This window comes from Octodon degus, unplaced genomic scaffold (assembly GCF_000260255.1).
Source record: "Octodon degus isolate 3935 unplaced genomic scaffold, OctDeg1.0 scaffold00044, whole genome shotgun sequence".
Classification (NCBI taxonomy): domain Eukaryota; kingdom Metazoa; phylum Chordata; class Mammalia; order Rodentia; family Octodontidae; genus Octodon; species Octodon degus.
In genome coordinates, this window is record NW_004524620.1 from 2,129,178 (window position 1) to 2,146,646 (window position 17,469).

Sequence of the window (17,469 nt, forward strand, 5' to 3'; positions counted from 1 at the left end):
TGACTTTCTATTGTTCTAGCTTCTTCGCTTACAGATTCAGAGGATAGCGGCTATCTGAGGATGTTTTGCACAGTAAAGATAATATATATAAAATATATGGCAGGGCATACATCACAAAACATACATAGATAACCATGCCTACTATAATTTTAATCTTTGTTGTTGAATTATAAAGCAGCATTTTAATTTTGCTTTGTATTTTAGACTTGAACAAAAACTTTTTAAAACTCCATGCCAATATGGTTTTGTAAAGAAAATATTAATTATAATCCTACTAATGAAAGTATAGCACCATCAGTAGTAATTAATTTTAGACTAAAACCCTCTTTTTATATACTAGACTACAATAATTATTTTTAACTAGTTACAAGGCATTATGACAAATAACCTGCCACTAATGAATATCCTTGAAGAATAAGAAGCTGAAGATTCCACAAAGGCAATGGAGATGTGTAGCTAACCTACACAGATAGGTATAGTTGTACTTGACTACTTGCGCGGTTTTGTGGTTCTGATATACTTGGATTATTGATAACTCTCCATAAGATGTTGCTATTTCCAGTTATTTAGAGATCATAGTTTAGGGGATGGGATTCAAACTATAATGTTCATATGGTCCATCAGTTTACTGCCCAATGAGAAAATGGATTTTTAAGCAAAAGGTATCCGGATCTTCACCAAATGACGTAGGGGCAGACATAGCCTCTACTGACAGAAAAGCATCACTGGAGACAGGGCCCAGTGCAAACCCTTGTGGAAGAATCAGAACAACTGGACCCCAGTGTGAGCAACATTAGACATTGTTATTTGTATGCAAGGCAGCTGAGACCAACTCTCTGTCCAACCTTGTTTTCTCATCTCTAATGTCTTATATATTAATTTCTTACTTAAAATCAAGTAAAACATTTATCTTGGCAATTCTTGTGATGATTATATATAGCAAGTACAATAACTGATATCAAAATACATGAAGCTAGCTCTTAGAAGACAGGAATAAAAGAGACAATAGCTCAGAAAGTGAACAGAAAAGTCAGGGTTATCTAGCCATATTGGGCTGAAATATGCTCCAAACTTGAGTTTCCTTGTTTTTCATTTGTCCAATTCTCTTTTCCTGTTTTAATAAAAGTCTGCCTTCTTTTGAAGGGTGATCTTCACAGAGGAGGAATTGGTTCAGGCAGAAGGAGAAGGGAGGAAAAGGTTGAGGTAAGGGAGTGGGTAAATTCGAAGAATTACATGTGCGTGTATGAAAATGTTATAAAGCCCATTATGCTGTACGATTTACATGAACTAATAAAAATATAAATATGAAAAATACTTTCTGAACAGTGTTGCATATTATAAGAATAAGCACACTATTATAAACAGAGTGGTCAACAAAATGGTGACTACTTAAATTTAAAAAAGAAAAATTAAAAGACACACTGCCATAAACTGCACTCAAAACACTCAAATTCACTTATCCCATCATTCTTGCTACTTTTTGAAGCAGGCATAGAAGTCCTCTTTCATGACTGTCTTAAAAGGTATGATACAGAAATACAGCATATGTTGTGGAAGGCTCACAAAAACATGATGGCATGTCTCCATCCACCTTATTCACGGGATATGGCCGTGTGCGATTTCTGGCTCATCCCCCAAACCAAATGACCATGAAAGAGGTAAACACTTTGAATCAACTCAGGACCTCAAGGCAGCCAGGATGGCATTGACCATGGCTGTGTCCAGATGTCCTCCAAAAGCCTCAGGTACTCACAGGTGGGGCTTTGCAGGGCTGGCTGGATTAGTGTGTGTGACACTGAGACTAAGGTGCTGTGGTACTAAGTTAGTCCACTGACTAGAATTAGCATGGTTCTGGCAACACCAAAAATGCTGGTACCCCAGATGGGACACAAAGGAAAGGCAGTTGGCTGCCTCATGCCTCCTGCTGCCAAGCCTTGTGCTGCGTCTCCTCAGCGACACTCTCTTCCACGTTGCCCTGCCTTGGAGCACGAAGACTACGGACAGAAATCTACACCAACGAGGGCTGATGGAAAGCTTTCTTGCTTTAATTTGTGGATTTGGGCTACTTTGTTTGAACAACAAGAAAACTAGCTAAGACACTCAGGGAAAAAAGAAAAAAGAACAGAAATGCATTAGAAGTGGCAGGAGGACAGATGCTTGAAGCCAGGCAGATCCCTTTTTTTTAGGGAGTTAATGGTAGTGTCTTTTACTGCAAGATTTTTTTAAAAAATTTAAACACATCACACTTTCATCAGACCTTATAGAATGTATCTATACACATACAAATATTGGCTTCCATTTGGTCTTTATTTGAAAATAATTGTCTTACTTTACTAAAATAACTCCTGTCACAACTCTTGTTTAGCAACTACTATTTTTTCTTGGGAACCGGCTCAACATAAAGAGCATTCCACCAGTGATTAGATTTGTCAAAAATTCATTTGTGTTTCTATTCTGATTACCTTATAATCGAACAACTTGAAAAGGCTTTTGTTTTTATACCTCTTGAATTCTGCATTTTTCTCAGCATAAATAAAATAAGCATGATTTGGAAACATGTCATGAAGCAAAGCGTCACTATTTTCTGGAAGTTTAATAAACACATCAATGTCCACAGACAATTCTTAATCCTTTTCAGTTTTCCCTCTGTCGTCTTCACAAAGGAAATAGGCTAAACATTGCCTGCACATTTTAAATTCTGCATGAAGGCACTTAACATTGGGGTATGATAAAACCTTGGCCTGTGCTACTAAAGCTGCTATATTGGAGGCTCCTCTACCCTTTCTGGAACTCTCCGTGCAGTGAATGAGATTCATATGATTGACAGCTGCCTTACATACTAGGTTAGGCATTCATCTAAGAGAAAATGTGGTTCATGATTGTAATCTAGATTAAAGCTCTCTGTGTAGCCCAGAAACTTTGATTAAATGCTTTTAACCTTTTGCATAACACATAAAATTGAAAGGCTTTTGGTTTCTAGGTCAGTTCTAGATTTAGTGTGTATTTGTAGGCACAGAGCTATAAAAGGCAGGTTTTAGCTTGATTCAAATGATTTTCCCTCTATACTATTAGAATAGCAAACAAATGAAATGGTCATGTTTCCAACTATCAAGAAGGAGGTTACATTTTGGTCCTGCAGGTCCCTCAATATAATTTACTGTTCAGTTATAGAAAATAACAAATTAAATAAAGTAATGACAGAGTGCAAGAGTACAATGGCACTTTAGTTCATGAACTCAATTTGTGCCAATTTTGGAAAAGATGGCCATATTTGTGTTTGTGTGGGAAAGACCATCATGGCTGTGTTTGACACCTGAGGCAGAATTTTGCAAAGGAAAACAAAATTTTGCCAAACACTTTGGTTTGGGAATCAAATTATCTGTAGCAAAAGCATCCATGAGCTGAGTTACTGCTTCTAAAGAAGTGGGCATCCTGAATGATTTCATTTTGAGTGGAAGTAACACTGTAATATAGCAAAGGTGGGCTGACAAGTTCTTCAAGAAAGAGTATGCCAAATAAATTCTCATCTTACATTTATTTTATTTCCGTAATTTGCCTTACTTTGCTAAGGAGAATAAGGAGAAAACAATAGGAGAAAAATAAGATTTCTCCTATTTGTTACTTAGATTTACTATTTGGATTCTTGAGTCCAGAACTTGCAATTCTTTTACATGTTCCAACTGAAAACATAGAGATAAACTGTAAAGCCTATATTCGAACTATGCAAATGTATTAATTACATCTTATAAACAAGATTGAAAAGAAGAAAATTTCTAACACTATCCTGTCTAAATGAACACTGGTTAAATCTGATGAAGTTAATTTCTTCAATGTAAAAGTATGGTAACTCTTGAATGCCTAGATTTTTTGGTCACCTAAAAAAAGATCCTAACACTACTCATCATCAAAGTAAATTGATTGTGAGGATTTTTATAAAATATGCCTCAGTCATATAATACCATTTTCAGCTTACTCAAATGCTGAAAGATATTTCTTGTTCTCCCAAATCTGGAACGCAATATATTTCTGCCTTTGGTGCTTGCTAGGAAAGCTTTTAAGTAGTGTTCCAAATTCTGAATTAATTTTGGACACTACAAAGTCACACAGGATTTGGTTCGAGAGATAAAGTGGTAGCCAGCATCAAACTTGGAAGCAGAAAACGGGGAAATGTACTTCAACAATTAAAGACGAATATGTTTGAGCTATGAAGTTCCATGAAGAGTTAGGTTTGAAGCTAGCTTTATTTAATGCTAATACAACATCTGCGGTCAGGTGCACAGTGGTGTTTCAAGGATGGGCAACCTACGGAGCTTTCCTGCACAACAGCAAGGAGGAGCTCGTTCTGTGAAAGCCGGCAGCTCTGAGTGGCTGCTCCTGCACAGGGAAGGATGGCAGTGGCACTCTAACTTATTTTCTAAAAAAACTCTTTGATTCAGTGTGCTAAGGATTAATAAAATATGGAGTACTAAAATGACTCCTAGATGTTTTGATATGGCATGTGTAAGGGATTAAGTTTTGGAGATAAGCAAGTAAAAACTATCTCATGCAACCTTAAGAGAAATTATGTAAGTCTGAGAGAAACCCTCCTCCATCATTCCTTGTAGAATCCACTCTTTGCTACAACCGTGAGATGGAATACTGAACAGCACATGAATAAGTTATCTGGGGACATTTCCGATGTGTTTAATGTACATTCATCACCATATCAGCATTCTTAACCTTTAGGCTATTTCTGTAAATACCCAAATTTATTTACAAAGAAATTATCTCCTCACATTTTAATAAGGTTAGTTAATGTGTCCCTGCTGACAACCACCAGTCCATGTACAACCATCAACAACCATTAATAAACTGGGCCAGGCCAATTTCCGTTCCCTCTAAGAGCATCAATTACATAATGAACTCTTCCATCTAAGCAATAAGGAAACAAGTCACACTCCCTGTGCTAGGCCATCAGTGATGCTATGCTGCTGTTTGCAATGTATGTGTGTGAGGAAGACAGACTAAACCAAACCCGATTCTCAGGTACTTAGTTTCATAGCTGGTTAACACCTTATGTGAAAGCATCTCATGTGAGTACTTCCTGCAAAGAGAGTGAGAGTCATACCTTCATTTCCTTACCTTCTATTGCTGATAGGAGAACCCGAGAATGGTCATATGCAATCACATTTGCATATCTATTCTTTGGTTTGTTTACTTCCAAGTTTGAATGTTCCCATGTGAACTGCTGGCCAGGGTCGATTGACTTTAAAAGAAAAACAGCAAACACAAAATCAATACTGAATAACACAGAATTATAGGCATTTATCACAGTAACAAACATGATTTAGAAAGTAAATTCGGAAGCCACACTCCATTGAGATGATTCTAGCTGGGAAGGTGAACACTAATATAAACAGCAAAGCACAAAATGATTAATCATAGTAAGGAACAGTGATCGTCACCAGTATTGATGCCAATGGGGGAAAATCAATACAGCTGTCCTGTTAATATTGGAAAGGCAGGTTTTTAGTTTGACTTCGCCATTTCCTTCTCTTGTGGCCACAGCTTACAAGTTTTGTGGTTCAGTATTCCTCCTGGTTCTGTGAAAACGGCTTTATTCTGATTACTCTTCCTATGAGTTCCTATCTAGACCTGAGGTCAGGCTTCAAGTTGAGGCGGTGTTTAGAAGCTGCCCTGGAAATGGACTACGTCACGGTTTCCTCTCCTACATGCTCTTGACTGAGCACAACAAGGCTTTTTCCATTTCTTCATAACACACTGTGGCCAATATCGCAGGGAGCTGCACATTTCAGCTCATAATAAAAGAAAAAGATGTGAAGTCAAATAATGACTACACTTAGACTACTAATTTATAACCACAGCAGATAATTGTTTTTCTCTGTATCGCTGTATTTTTCCATTTAGTATTGTGCTATCATTTTGCTCATTAAGTTTGTCATTTTGTTCCTTATTGTAATCTCAGTTCTTATTTTTCATCTTCCTTTGATGTCAGAATAAAGACACAATTATTGAATAATGTAAAATATTACCTACATAAAATACACATTTTATAGTTCAATTAGACTGTTGTTTTATAACCATATTCAGCATTGATTATAAAACTTTAGGTGATGTGTTAATTTCCAGCAACGGCACAAAAGTCAAAGCACCTTTCCTTTCATCATAGGATCCTGATACCTTCAGGTTTTTAATTTCACAGTACATGAGAACATAAGCTGAAAAATCATATAAATATGACTTTAAATGTTTAAAATGAACATTTCAATAATAAGAAGTATAGTCTGATGGAAATTTTTTTTGAAAAGTTACTAGAATAGTTAACCACTATTTTTGATGCAGAGTATTTTACATATTTCAATGTGTTTATGTAGAAGGTGAAAGTGAAACAAATAAAACAGCACTCATGTGCTTGTGAAGAGACACATATCCTGGCAAAGGGTGTGGGAGCTGAGCACAACATTAAACACACAGGTATAAAAAGCCTTCTGTTGATAGTGTTAAAAAGCCTTCAAACACTATTTTCAGCAAAACTTAATTTAAGAAGGAATATGAACTTTTCATTTTCAACCTGTGTTAATTCTGTTTTTACAAAAGACTCAATCACTGTATACTAAAATAGTAAAATAATCACGCATGACTTTTCAGTCTAAAGAAGAATACTATTGGGACCGGGGAGATGGCTCAGTAGGATAAGCACTTGACTGGCAAAAACAAGGATCTGAGTTCAATCCCTGGTTCTGCCAAAAAACCAAAACAAAAGAAGAATACTATTAAGGACTTCCAGGTTTGTTCCAAGGCAATGTTTCATGTGCCCTGGAAAACATTCTCCTCTCCAAGTGATCTAAAGCAAATGAAGGAAGAGCTCACTGGCCTGGGGGACGCATTCCAGTCAACCCTGAACCTCTTTCACATAGAACAGCTCCACTCAGGGAGCTCGCTTAAAAGTATCTCCAATTTTTCCCCAACCCTGTGGCATTCCTAAATGTAGACCTGTAGAACCTATGGTCTAACTGAAGTCTCTCATCTTCTCTGTTACTCCAATTTGTTCTTTTATTTTAATGTACTTAGTACAGGGTCTACAGAGTCTCACTATACAGATTGGACTCATAGTGCTTCTCCTGTTTACAGCCTCCCACGTGCTGAGGTTACAAGCATGCGCCACCATGCCGCCCAGTCTCAGTCACCTCCTCAGTGCACCCCGGGGGCAGGGCCAGTACAGCATGCTGGGGATCATACCCCGGTCACTGTGCTCTGCCTAAGCAGGTGCTTTATTCTGCTGAGCTATCTGGCCGGCCCTCCCAATCTATTCTTTATACTACCCCACAGTTGTTTCCTGAAGGGCACGTGTGTGTTAGGTTCCTGCTGAATAACTTCTCCTGCCTCTGGGTGGGTTCACAGCTCAAATTCTGAACTCCTCAGCCAGAGCTTAAAGCCTACAGCTGTAGCCCCCTGTGCAGCTACACTATACCTGACTGTGTAAATGCTCCTAGAAATTTTACATGAGTAGAACTTGTGAATAAATGTGTTTGGCAAAGTTCGTGAAGAGAGATCACAGAGTACTTTTCTATGTGATGTAGAAGTTAGAGAACAATGAGGCTGCAGTGTACAGTGTACCAACACTTTAATATACAGTTTAGGAACTATATAATCCTGAGAAAAGTGTCCTTGCTATTTCTCTTCACACTGATGAATTTTAGAGAATACACAAGCCTCATGTACATTATTCAAATATTCCAGGAAGCTCCTAAGCTTATGAATATCCAGTGCTTCTGGTATAAGATATTACGACCTCTGAGAGCTTTGCTTTGCTTAGACCAACATCCTCCTCAGGTATATGATTGGCATAGGCTTCATTTAACAAGGAAACTGTATCTTTCAACTCCAGGACAGTGTCACTCATGTCCACGTCTCCTCTTGCCACCCGTCTTTAGCCTCTATGTGATTTGATACAATGAAGAGTTTATCTATACTGGACTGGAAGGGGACAATGGAGCTGTGTGCCATGTACGCTAACGCACTTAGTCTCAGACTGTGACTTTAAATATATGACAATTAAAAAAATAGCTGCTAAGTTATTATCCTTTCCTCGCAGAGTTGTTTCATTTTCACAATTATTGAGTTTTTTTTTTTTTAAACTTGGGATACTTAAGTAAAGAAAGGGAATCAAGTAAAGAAAAATTAATTCAGGATAGCTTGCTGAGGGCCTTCTCTGTAGCAGGTACTATGCTTCTTGGGGTTATCCGGCATCTGACACAGCTAGACTCAGAGAGCTCCCCTCAAGTGCAGGTTTGTCTGATCCAAAGCTCAGCTGATAATTACCAGCCAGCAATCAATGAGCCGCAGTGCTACTTAACTATCCAGGACGCTACCCACTGTGAAAGAAAGCAGTCCAACATTTGAAACACAGCTAACCATGACTAGCTTCGACCTGGGCACTCCGAATAATGTGTCTTCCCAACTTACCATCCTGTGTCATTCTGGGACAATTACATAAAAAAATCACATTTTAAAAATGAGTTTGGCTTCACATGGATGATGAAACAGACGGGACACAGCTTACATTTATACTTGTTTTACACGGATCAGACAAACATTGATTCAATAATGCTGACTTGTCCTTGTGCAACACAGCATCATCCATCTGTATCTTTCTGTCTGACGGAACATTTAACAATACACAGTACCAGTCATTATTTTTGGAGCTCATCGGGATGCTGAAAGTAGTAAACTCAGTGGAGAAAAACAGCAATGGTCAGTGAGGTAGACTCACATCTTTTGTATTTTGAGAAAAAAAAAAGCAGCCTTACTGAGGAAACCTGTTCATGGTGCCCCTTACTAAGCCGAAGATGTCACAGATGAGTAATTCTAATTCCCCAAACCCACTTTCTAGGCTTTTCTTAGTGCTCACACTGATGCAGTCTCTGTTCTGTGCCCTGCTTGGCTGCTGTGTCTCAAAGAGAAGTGAAATGACCAACACAGATGGGAGCAACGCAGAGCTTGAGGAGAGAGAAGAGGTGGGCGGCTCCAGCCTCAGCTTCTGTCTGGTCGGCCCTGACCAGGCATCTTCCCACTATAAGGCCCAGCTGAGGCCACCCCCACATAGGCACACTATTCCTCAGGGACTTAGTGAAGCCCTCTGGGGGGTGCGGCTGGTGTTCTGCTGGCCGAGCAGGGCGCCAGTCTCTCTACTCCTCTCCAGACCGCGCTCAGCACCGCTGCACCACCCAACCTTCCGTCCCAGTGCTCAGCCTCAAGTATCACCTTCCTGAAGGGTTAGCTGCAGTGAACCTGGAGGAAAATTTTGCAAGCTGGAAACCAAGTGAGGCAGATTCACTCAAGCACAAGGTGATTAATGGAATTCTAATAAAACATACGAAGCAAGTCCATTACGGTGTCACGGAACTCAGGCACAGAATTCACACACAAGGTTTTATCCTATTACATTTGTTTCTCTAGTCAGTCAAAAACCTCTTCAGTAAGCGATCCTAAATGGATCCTTCACATCTAAAACTACCAGATCCAGGCTGTCCTGCTTCTCTGTCCACACACAGAGGGGCTGCCCTCCCCATTAGAGCTTCATATTAGATTATTTCAGCCTTAACAAATCTTCCACCCCTTGCTTTACCCTACTGACAAAATAGTGACCAAGGAGGACAATCTTCCTTTGTGAGAGGCTTTTAAATTTTTTGGTTTCTTTTTATTACAGTATGAATGTTACATAAGGATCACTGTCACTTTAGGGAATTAGTTCATAAAGAAATTCTGAAGTAGAGGTTTGCTAGTCCTAAATATTTATTTATTCTTCAATTTGATACTTTTAAAGGCGTGATTTTTTTTTTAAATCAATTAGGACTTTAGGATAATAGGAAAAATAAGTTACACATAAGAGAGATTTATAAATTTTTACTGCATCCTTGACTTAAAAGCTAAAATTAAAATGTATTTATATGTGATAATTATAATAACTAGCACTTAGATAACACTGTGCTCTTTGAGCTTTATGTGCATTGCCTTATCCTTTTAAACAAATCTCCAAAAATAATTACCATTATTTTCATTGTTCTTTCCATGAGGAAACAGAGGTACATGGATGTTGACTGTTCTTCAACAAGCACAGTAGGCAGCAAAGCTAGCTTTGGTGTTGGGACATTCCACTCCCCAGTCGGAAAGCACAGCCACTGTGTGATTCTTCCTCTCTACTTAACCTGGAGAAGGTCCCTGATTTTTTTTTTCCAACTTGCCTTTCTGTGATTCTCTCAAAACACAGTACAAGGAAAGCAAAGAGCAAATCTCTGTTTGGCACTGCTTACCTACATTTACATTTCTAAACACAAGAGTGATCGTAAATTTGCACATCCGATTACAGTCACTGAGAATAACTACGACCCAACATGACCATGACCTTCATTGGTAAAGGCGACATCATCACTGTAGAGCAGAGCCCTTCACTGGTTCTGCAAAATCCAACCTTTCTACCCAAAGACGATACTTCACATGGGCAGAACACCACATAATAGTACTTTTTCTGAGTTTAATTCCCCCTTGGCCTCATAAAGAGGAAAACCTCAAAATATTCCTTCAGAAACTCATCAAAGAGAAACCACAAAAAAAGTCAGATTCATCCTGTTTTCATGTGTTTTTATGACAACTAACAAGAATTTCATTATGTAGGAGTACAGCAACTACCAGCCAAACTATGGGTCAGATTTCCCTTTTATTTACAGCATTTATTTGAACTTTAAATGACCTTGGCTTCCACAGAAATATGATCTTGTCACATAGTTCTCCACCAGTTGGCTCATTTGGTACTTACTTCATGTGGTTTACTTTGAAATAATCGCAAGTCCTTTCTGAAGGTTAGAAGAGCCACTGGCCACAGAATGAACATTTCTACAAGGATGTTTTTTTTCATTTTCCTTCATCCATATTCTGTGTTTGTTTCTCTACTTGAAATGACCCAGGATGCCCAGCTAGGAAAAGCTATGTTCTGTACAATTAGCAAAGGCTTGCAACTGACATAATGAGAACTTTAAGGAAAAAAGCATGTGTTTGGTATATCACTAGGTATGTGGTAAACTGGAGTATGAGAAAGGGGTGGAGAGTCTAGCAATGAAAAATATCTGAAACTACCACTCAGGCAAACTATAGCATATGAAGGCGGGACTGAAAATGAAAGTGAATTCTTAAATTTAAAGAAGTATGTAGAAGGGAACCACCCACTCAAGGCCCCCATTCTGTCCTTCTCTTGGACAGGAGCTTTCTTTTCCCCAATGAATATATTCTGCTCATAACCTCCATTTCTTCCTAACATTCGTTCTTCAGTTTTAGAGAAAATAAACTCATCCCAGGTACCTTTCAGGTTGGGAGTTTTATTTTTCCCCCATATCTTTTGGAGGTCATCCACCCGAGATCAGTTTTTCCTGCTTGTGTCATTTGGGGGTTCCACCAAGATCACTGGATGGAGGTATGAGTATGCTTTTCTTTCATAGATCCTAAATTGGGACTCATTTAGGTAACAAATTTGTAGGCTTTAAATGTTGATATGTCTTTGCCATTTTTCATGTTTTACCTCATACAGTTTTGTCTCATATAGTTCTGTTAAAATTGCTTACAATCGGTTATACTTTGTCTTTTATATGGCTTTATTAAAATTGTGGTCAAAATGTTGGTAACTCTAAGTTAAAACATGGAAATGTTATAAGGTTATGATATTTCTTTAATGAGACATTTTATGACTGTTGCCTACTTATATATGTTGCATTTGAACTAGTTGCTAAATGTACTGGTATTCCTTGCTTGACTTTAGACAACAGCACTAGAGAGAGTAACATTAGTAAGCCTCCCTATGGACTTAATGTAATCTTCTGTAAAATGGTACTTTTAAATCTAGCTCAGACTTAAAAAAAATCTACATGCCTGTATATGAAATATGGGGCTCCTTTTGCCAACTAAATGACATTAAGTTGGAAACCATTCTTAAAAACTTGGAGGACAGGTTCAACTGGGACAGACTGTGTCTGATTCCCCTTTACATGCTACAGCAAATCTCAGGCCTGCTCTGTTTCAGTTTCCTTTCTTTGACCTTCCTCTTTGTACCTTAATTTTCCTACCTCTTTGTACTTTCCTTTTTAGAGGTATGTAAAATTAGGAAAGCGATACAGACTGTTCCAACTAAGTGAAACCCTTAGAAAAATGAGGATTTGTTAATGCCAAAAACAGGGAAGTCATTTGAGAAAGAGGACACATACCTCGCCTCTGGGTCAGATGAGACAAGGGACTATGCCCATCCAGGACAACACATATAAAAGCCATGTCCCAGCTTAGTATTCTGAGCAGGTCTCCTTCAGGAGGCTACACCTGAGACACAGTGGAGAGAACCATCTTCTGCGTGACACCAGAAGGAGCTATCTCCAAAAGCAGCACACTTATGAGAATAAGACACATGTAGCGTGGGGAAGATTGCCAACCTTTTCTTCTAGGTGTAGTTATCATTTAGGTGCATAAGAGCTAAGTTAGGGACTTTAAAACCTTTCCTGTAAAGTGCTAGGTAAGCTTGTTCAGGCTTTTAAGCAACCATTATCGACCTTGGACAGACAGTGGTTACTCTGCCAGCTAGTAAATGCTCCTGGAGCAGCTGCCACTCTTTGAAGCAGAGGACAGGTTTCCCCAGCCATTCTTTGGTGAATCCACATTGAAGCCTATGGTTGATGGAATACTGACCAGAGAGACAGCTGCATTCCTTTCTGGAGACTGACCTCTGGTTGTGTGGGCCAGCAGAAACTGGCAACACCTGAGGGGTCATGGCCAGGGCTACTCTCTGGCAGATACCTAGAAGTGCTTGGTGGAAACTGGCTCCTTACCACTGAAAGATCTCCACTTAGCTATTGTTTTTTTTTGCTAGTAAACTAAGAATTCTACCTGAGCTTTTCAGTAGAATAACTCAGTGAGTCATTCCTTCAGAAATTAGGATGAGGTAGCTTACAATAGTTTACATCCTATAGCGGCTATCAGGGCAATGATTTACATCTGTGCCTCACATGCCAACTAAGTAAGAAAGATTTTTGTCACCCTTAAAGTAATGCGTTTTTACCAATATGTAAAATGTGATTGCTAGATGATAAATGTAAGTTTTACCTGTGAGCTCTGAAGATTTAATACAGCCTAGTCCTTCTAGGAAAGGCTGCCCTGGTGCCTAGATGGAAGAACGCAAGTGTCTCAGATATTTCTTTGCCCGAGGGCCCAGGGCAAAGTTCTTCCAGTCAACTGTCTCTTTTGTCTACCTCCAAAGGTAATCTCTTTTACAGTACAGCAGGGCAAGTGCGCTGCTTCCAAGGTACCTTTGTATACAATAGTTATGTTTCTTTCTGTAGACATTACTGTTGCCAGACTAATTGTAACATATTTACAAATATTCAATAAAAGTGCATGGTTTGCACAGTTCGTGAGATTCTTAGGAGAAAAAATTGTGTACCAGTTTGAGGGTAGATAGGCTGCTCATATCTTGTCTGCCCTCTCTCCAAGAGCATCCGCCTGCTCTGGAGTGGTCTACTCAGGGGACACCTTGAGGGGGAATCAATTAGATGTAAGGTGGACATGTCCAGAACTCTTTTTGCATTCCAGATTATGGGAATTTCACAAAGTCTCTTACTCCTTTAGAGTACATCATTATGCACTGGAAGATGTTTGATGCATACACACTGAAAAAGAGCTGTTTAATATTTTTCTGCACATGTCCGTGGCCTATGTACCCCCTAGAGCCAAAATGGAGGGCAGAAGTATCAATTATGACACTGTTTTACAACTAGAATGATACTACACAAAGGAAAACAGTTAAAAAAAAAGGCCTTATGTTCAGATTTTGTTTGCTTTAAGAAAGTCACTGCTATCTAGTTTTAAAATGAAGATATGAGCTACAGAAGAACCAGGCAGTTCAGATGCCTAAGGCATTCACTATCCTGGAGCCTAAGGCTGCTCTCCCTAACCTCTGGAGCCTAACCTAAGACAGCCTTAATCACAGCCTCGCCCACCATTACTGAAAGTAAGCTTTCCCCTCTTTGCCTTTCTAAAGGGTGGGCTTCTAAAACAGCTGTAATTCAGGCTTCTCCAGGGCTACACCCATCCTTAGCTGAGTTTAGACAAGATCCTCAAGGATAATACCATTTAAAGAAGTAAACAGGCAATTTAGGATTTCCAGAGTTCACATGCCCTTTTCTCTGTGACCTAAAACAGATAAAGTCAGATCTTAGAAAATCTTAAATGACCCTGATAAGTACTCTGATGTCTTTAGAGGATTTACTTAGACTTGTGAACTATATTAGAAAGATGTAATGTTAATCTTAAACCAAGCTTTGACTTCTATGGAAATACAGGCAGTATTACAAGCTGCTATTGCATTTGGAGAGGAATGTAATATTGTTAATTTTAAAGAGTCAAAAGATAAACATAAGGGGAACTACCTGTTCCCACTGGAGCCCGAGTAGTCAGAGTCCTGATGGCCTAATAGCCTGTCAGGAGACTAGAAAAGACATTTTTTTCAAGTGTGTATTCTTGAAGGTCTAAAAAGCATTAAAACCAAGCCTTCCAGTTATTTTAAATTTTAGCTATTAACCAGGAGAAAGATGAACACCCTTCTGATTTCTTAAACTGTTTAATAGAGGAACAAGGAAAACAAGGGAAGCCCTAGATCCTAATTTAATAGAGGGACATATTATTCTTACAGATAAGTTTGTTACTCAGCCAGCTCCAGATATTAGAAAAGAGGTACAAAAGATGGCTTTGGCTCCAGATAACTCATTTGATACTGTAGTAAAAAACTTCTTTGGTGTGCTATAATCAGGACTGGGAGAAAACCAGGAGAAAAAACAAAGACATCAAAAATGGCTGCTATTATTGCGGCCTCAAAACAGACCTTAACTCTGATTCTTTGGGCTCCAAGAAGAGCTCAGTGACAATGAGGTTCATCCACTGATTAGGGTCATCCGCTACTGCTGTCAGAAGCCAGGCAGGCATAAGAAGGACTGCCTTAAGAGGCCCATACGACATGCCCTGACTTCCAAGTCAGCCACTAGAAGTGAGATTACACTCTGAGGTGCAGGCCTCAGAGTTCAGACTCAGCTTTGCAGGTGGTCCATTACGACTAAAGGGCCCTGGGCCTGTCTCTTCCCTGTGGCCGGACTGTTATCTCTACCTGTCATCTCCATAGAGGAGCTCTGAGTAATCATGACTAAAGAAAAATCCACCCTATTGCTGGACACCGGCACAGGTCTCTTTGTCCTTCTCCAACCCTGGCCTTCCTTCCAGTCATTCACCTCAACAGAAACAGATTTTAGAACACATATTGCTTTAGCTGTAACTGAGTTAGTACAATACATATTCAGGTTGCTCTTACTAAACAAAATGATTCTGAGACTGATTTTTTACAAATATATTGTTGTTCATGTGTAAGACTTAATAGGTATTTAAGTTAAAACAGATCCCCAAGGACAAATAAAATTTTATCAGTATACAAAAAGAGTTCTAACAACACTGGCTACACAATGTTCAATAGCCTTGGGTCTATATGTAGAGCCAGGCCTTATATTTGTGAGATAAAACTCAGCCTCAGTGTTAAAAGAAAAATAATCCCTTGGAAGTCTTCTTGCTTACAATGGAGGCCATACTTAAAACACTGAATGGGACATTGGTTTAATCTGACTAAATGCTATGTATTTCATGATAAATGTATAGGTTCACCTGGATGATTTCTGAACTAAAGCTAGAGGTACATATAGCAAACTATTAGACTCCATAAATAAAGGGGTCTAAAGCCAGTGAGTTATAACTGCTATTCCTTTAAAAAGGTTTCTAACTTACCTGTTAGCTCAAACACTCATGCTCTGATTACACATCTTCTAATCCCCCAGAAAATGTGTTCTTTCTTAGAAGAAACCAAAACCCAGATGATCATACAAGTAAAACCTATAGCACCCATGCTAGATTAATTTAGATTCCTTTCACTGGGATCTACCAGATTTTGTCTATAGAGACATATTAAGGCCTTAACAAACTGTCCACCTCATACAGCCCAGGTGAGCTGAGCCTTCTTGGGGTTTCCTGCCTCATTCCAGGAAATGCTATCGTCACCTTCCTTGGGCGGGGCTGCCTGCTGGGCAGGGCTGCCTGCAGGAGGCCTTAAAACCAAAACTTATACCTTGCTCAGTGGGCCCCAGGTATTTGACATGAGCTGCAGAAGTTAAAAGGGTTTACAGGAATGAATTTGAGTTGAGGTGTTTCATAATAGAAAGGACAGAGAATGGAATGATAGACAGAAAATGAGAATAGTGATACTAGCAGCCTACAGGAATGAAGGCCAGTTGGGAAAAAGGGAAAAAGTTATTTCCCTGGATCCAGACAGAAGAGACATTTCAAGCAAAAATGTCCAAAGCTTCTAGAGAAGGAAAAAAGAAAGTGTTTATGGTGGAGTCAGGGGAAGTTTCAGATTGAGATGGTCATTGATCTTCCCCTCTCAGCCTGAAGGAACCCAAGTTACCTGCCAATATAAAGTTTAACAGGAGAAAGCCTGTTAAACTTTCAAAAGATGCTCATGCAGATGTCAGTAGTTGCCCAGCCAGTAGCCCCACTTGCAAACTGAGGTGTACTCAGTGTTTTCCCGATTTCTGGTAATTCATGTGCTCCAAGTAATTAATTGTAGATTTGGTGAGACATAAAAGGCCAGTTTGAGATAACATCCCCTGGCCACGGAAGATAAAGGGATTAAACCTCACATTTAAGAGATCTCTGCTAATGGACCTACAAAAATTTCTGACTAGTGTTTTCATAATTACAAACTTTAAAAGGTTATTACATCCCAGATCCTTCCTCTAATGTCTCAATAGCTGTTCAAAATATAAGATATCAAATCATTACTGTTTACTTGGTAAAAATCATTTTAACTGTATTCATAATTATCCTGCTGATACTATTATTTGGCCCATGCAGGTTTCATGGTTTCCTTGGTTTGTCTCCTTCAGATTTAAAGTTGGCATGCCTACCCAAGATGAAAATTCCTGGTGTCTATTGAGGGCCTTTAGATAGAACCTCTGGAGAGTACATCTGCTGGAAACAGCTACTACTCCTTTCAGCCTGAAGAAGCCAGAGCGGTCATCATTCATGGTTCCCTCACAGCAGTTCAGGTTACTTCTGCAGAGAGGGGAATGTTGTAGGTAGCTGAATTAGATAGAAATATTACAGGTAGTTAGGACCACACCCTCATGGAGACAATATGGAAGACAAGTTGACTTTGCAACTTGGAAGAGACAGACACTCCCTATAGGCCAGAAGTCAAGAAAAAAAGAGTAAACAAATACAGCTACATACTTTCCTAGGGATGGGCATCAGGGATTAATATTCTAAATAGGTATAAATCACCTTGAGAGAACCGAAATGAGTCACTAGCCCAACCCCCAACAGGAAGAGACCCTGTACTGT

General features: G+C 39.1%; 1 protein-coding gene across 1 annotated transcript in view; it reads right to left on the minus strand.

Moving 5' to 3' along the window:
- Ptprd (protein tyrosine phosphatase, receptor type D) overlaps positions 1-17,469 on the minus strand; it is a 437,469-nt gene that overhangs the window by 69,960 nt on the left and 350,040 nt on the right. Inside the window, exon 25 of the mRNA XM_023715852.1 lies at positions 5,122-5,245. Within this exon, the coding sequence (XP_023571620.1) occupies positions 5,122-5,245 (124 nt within the window). The remainder of the gene's footprint in view (positions 1-5,121; positions 5,246-17,469) is intronic.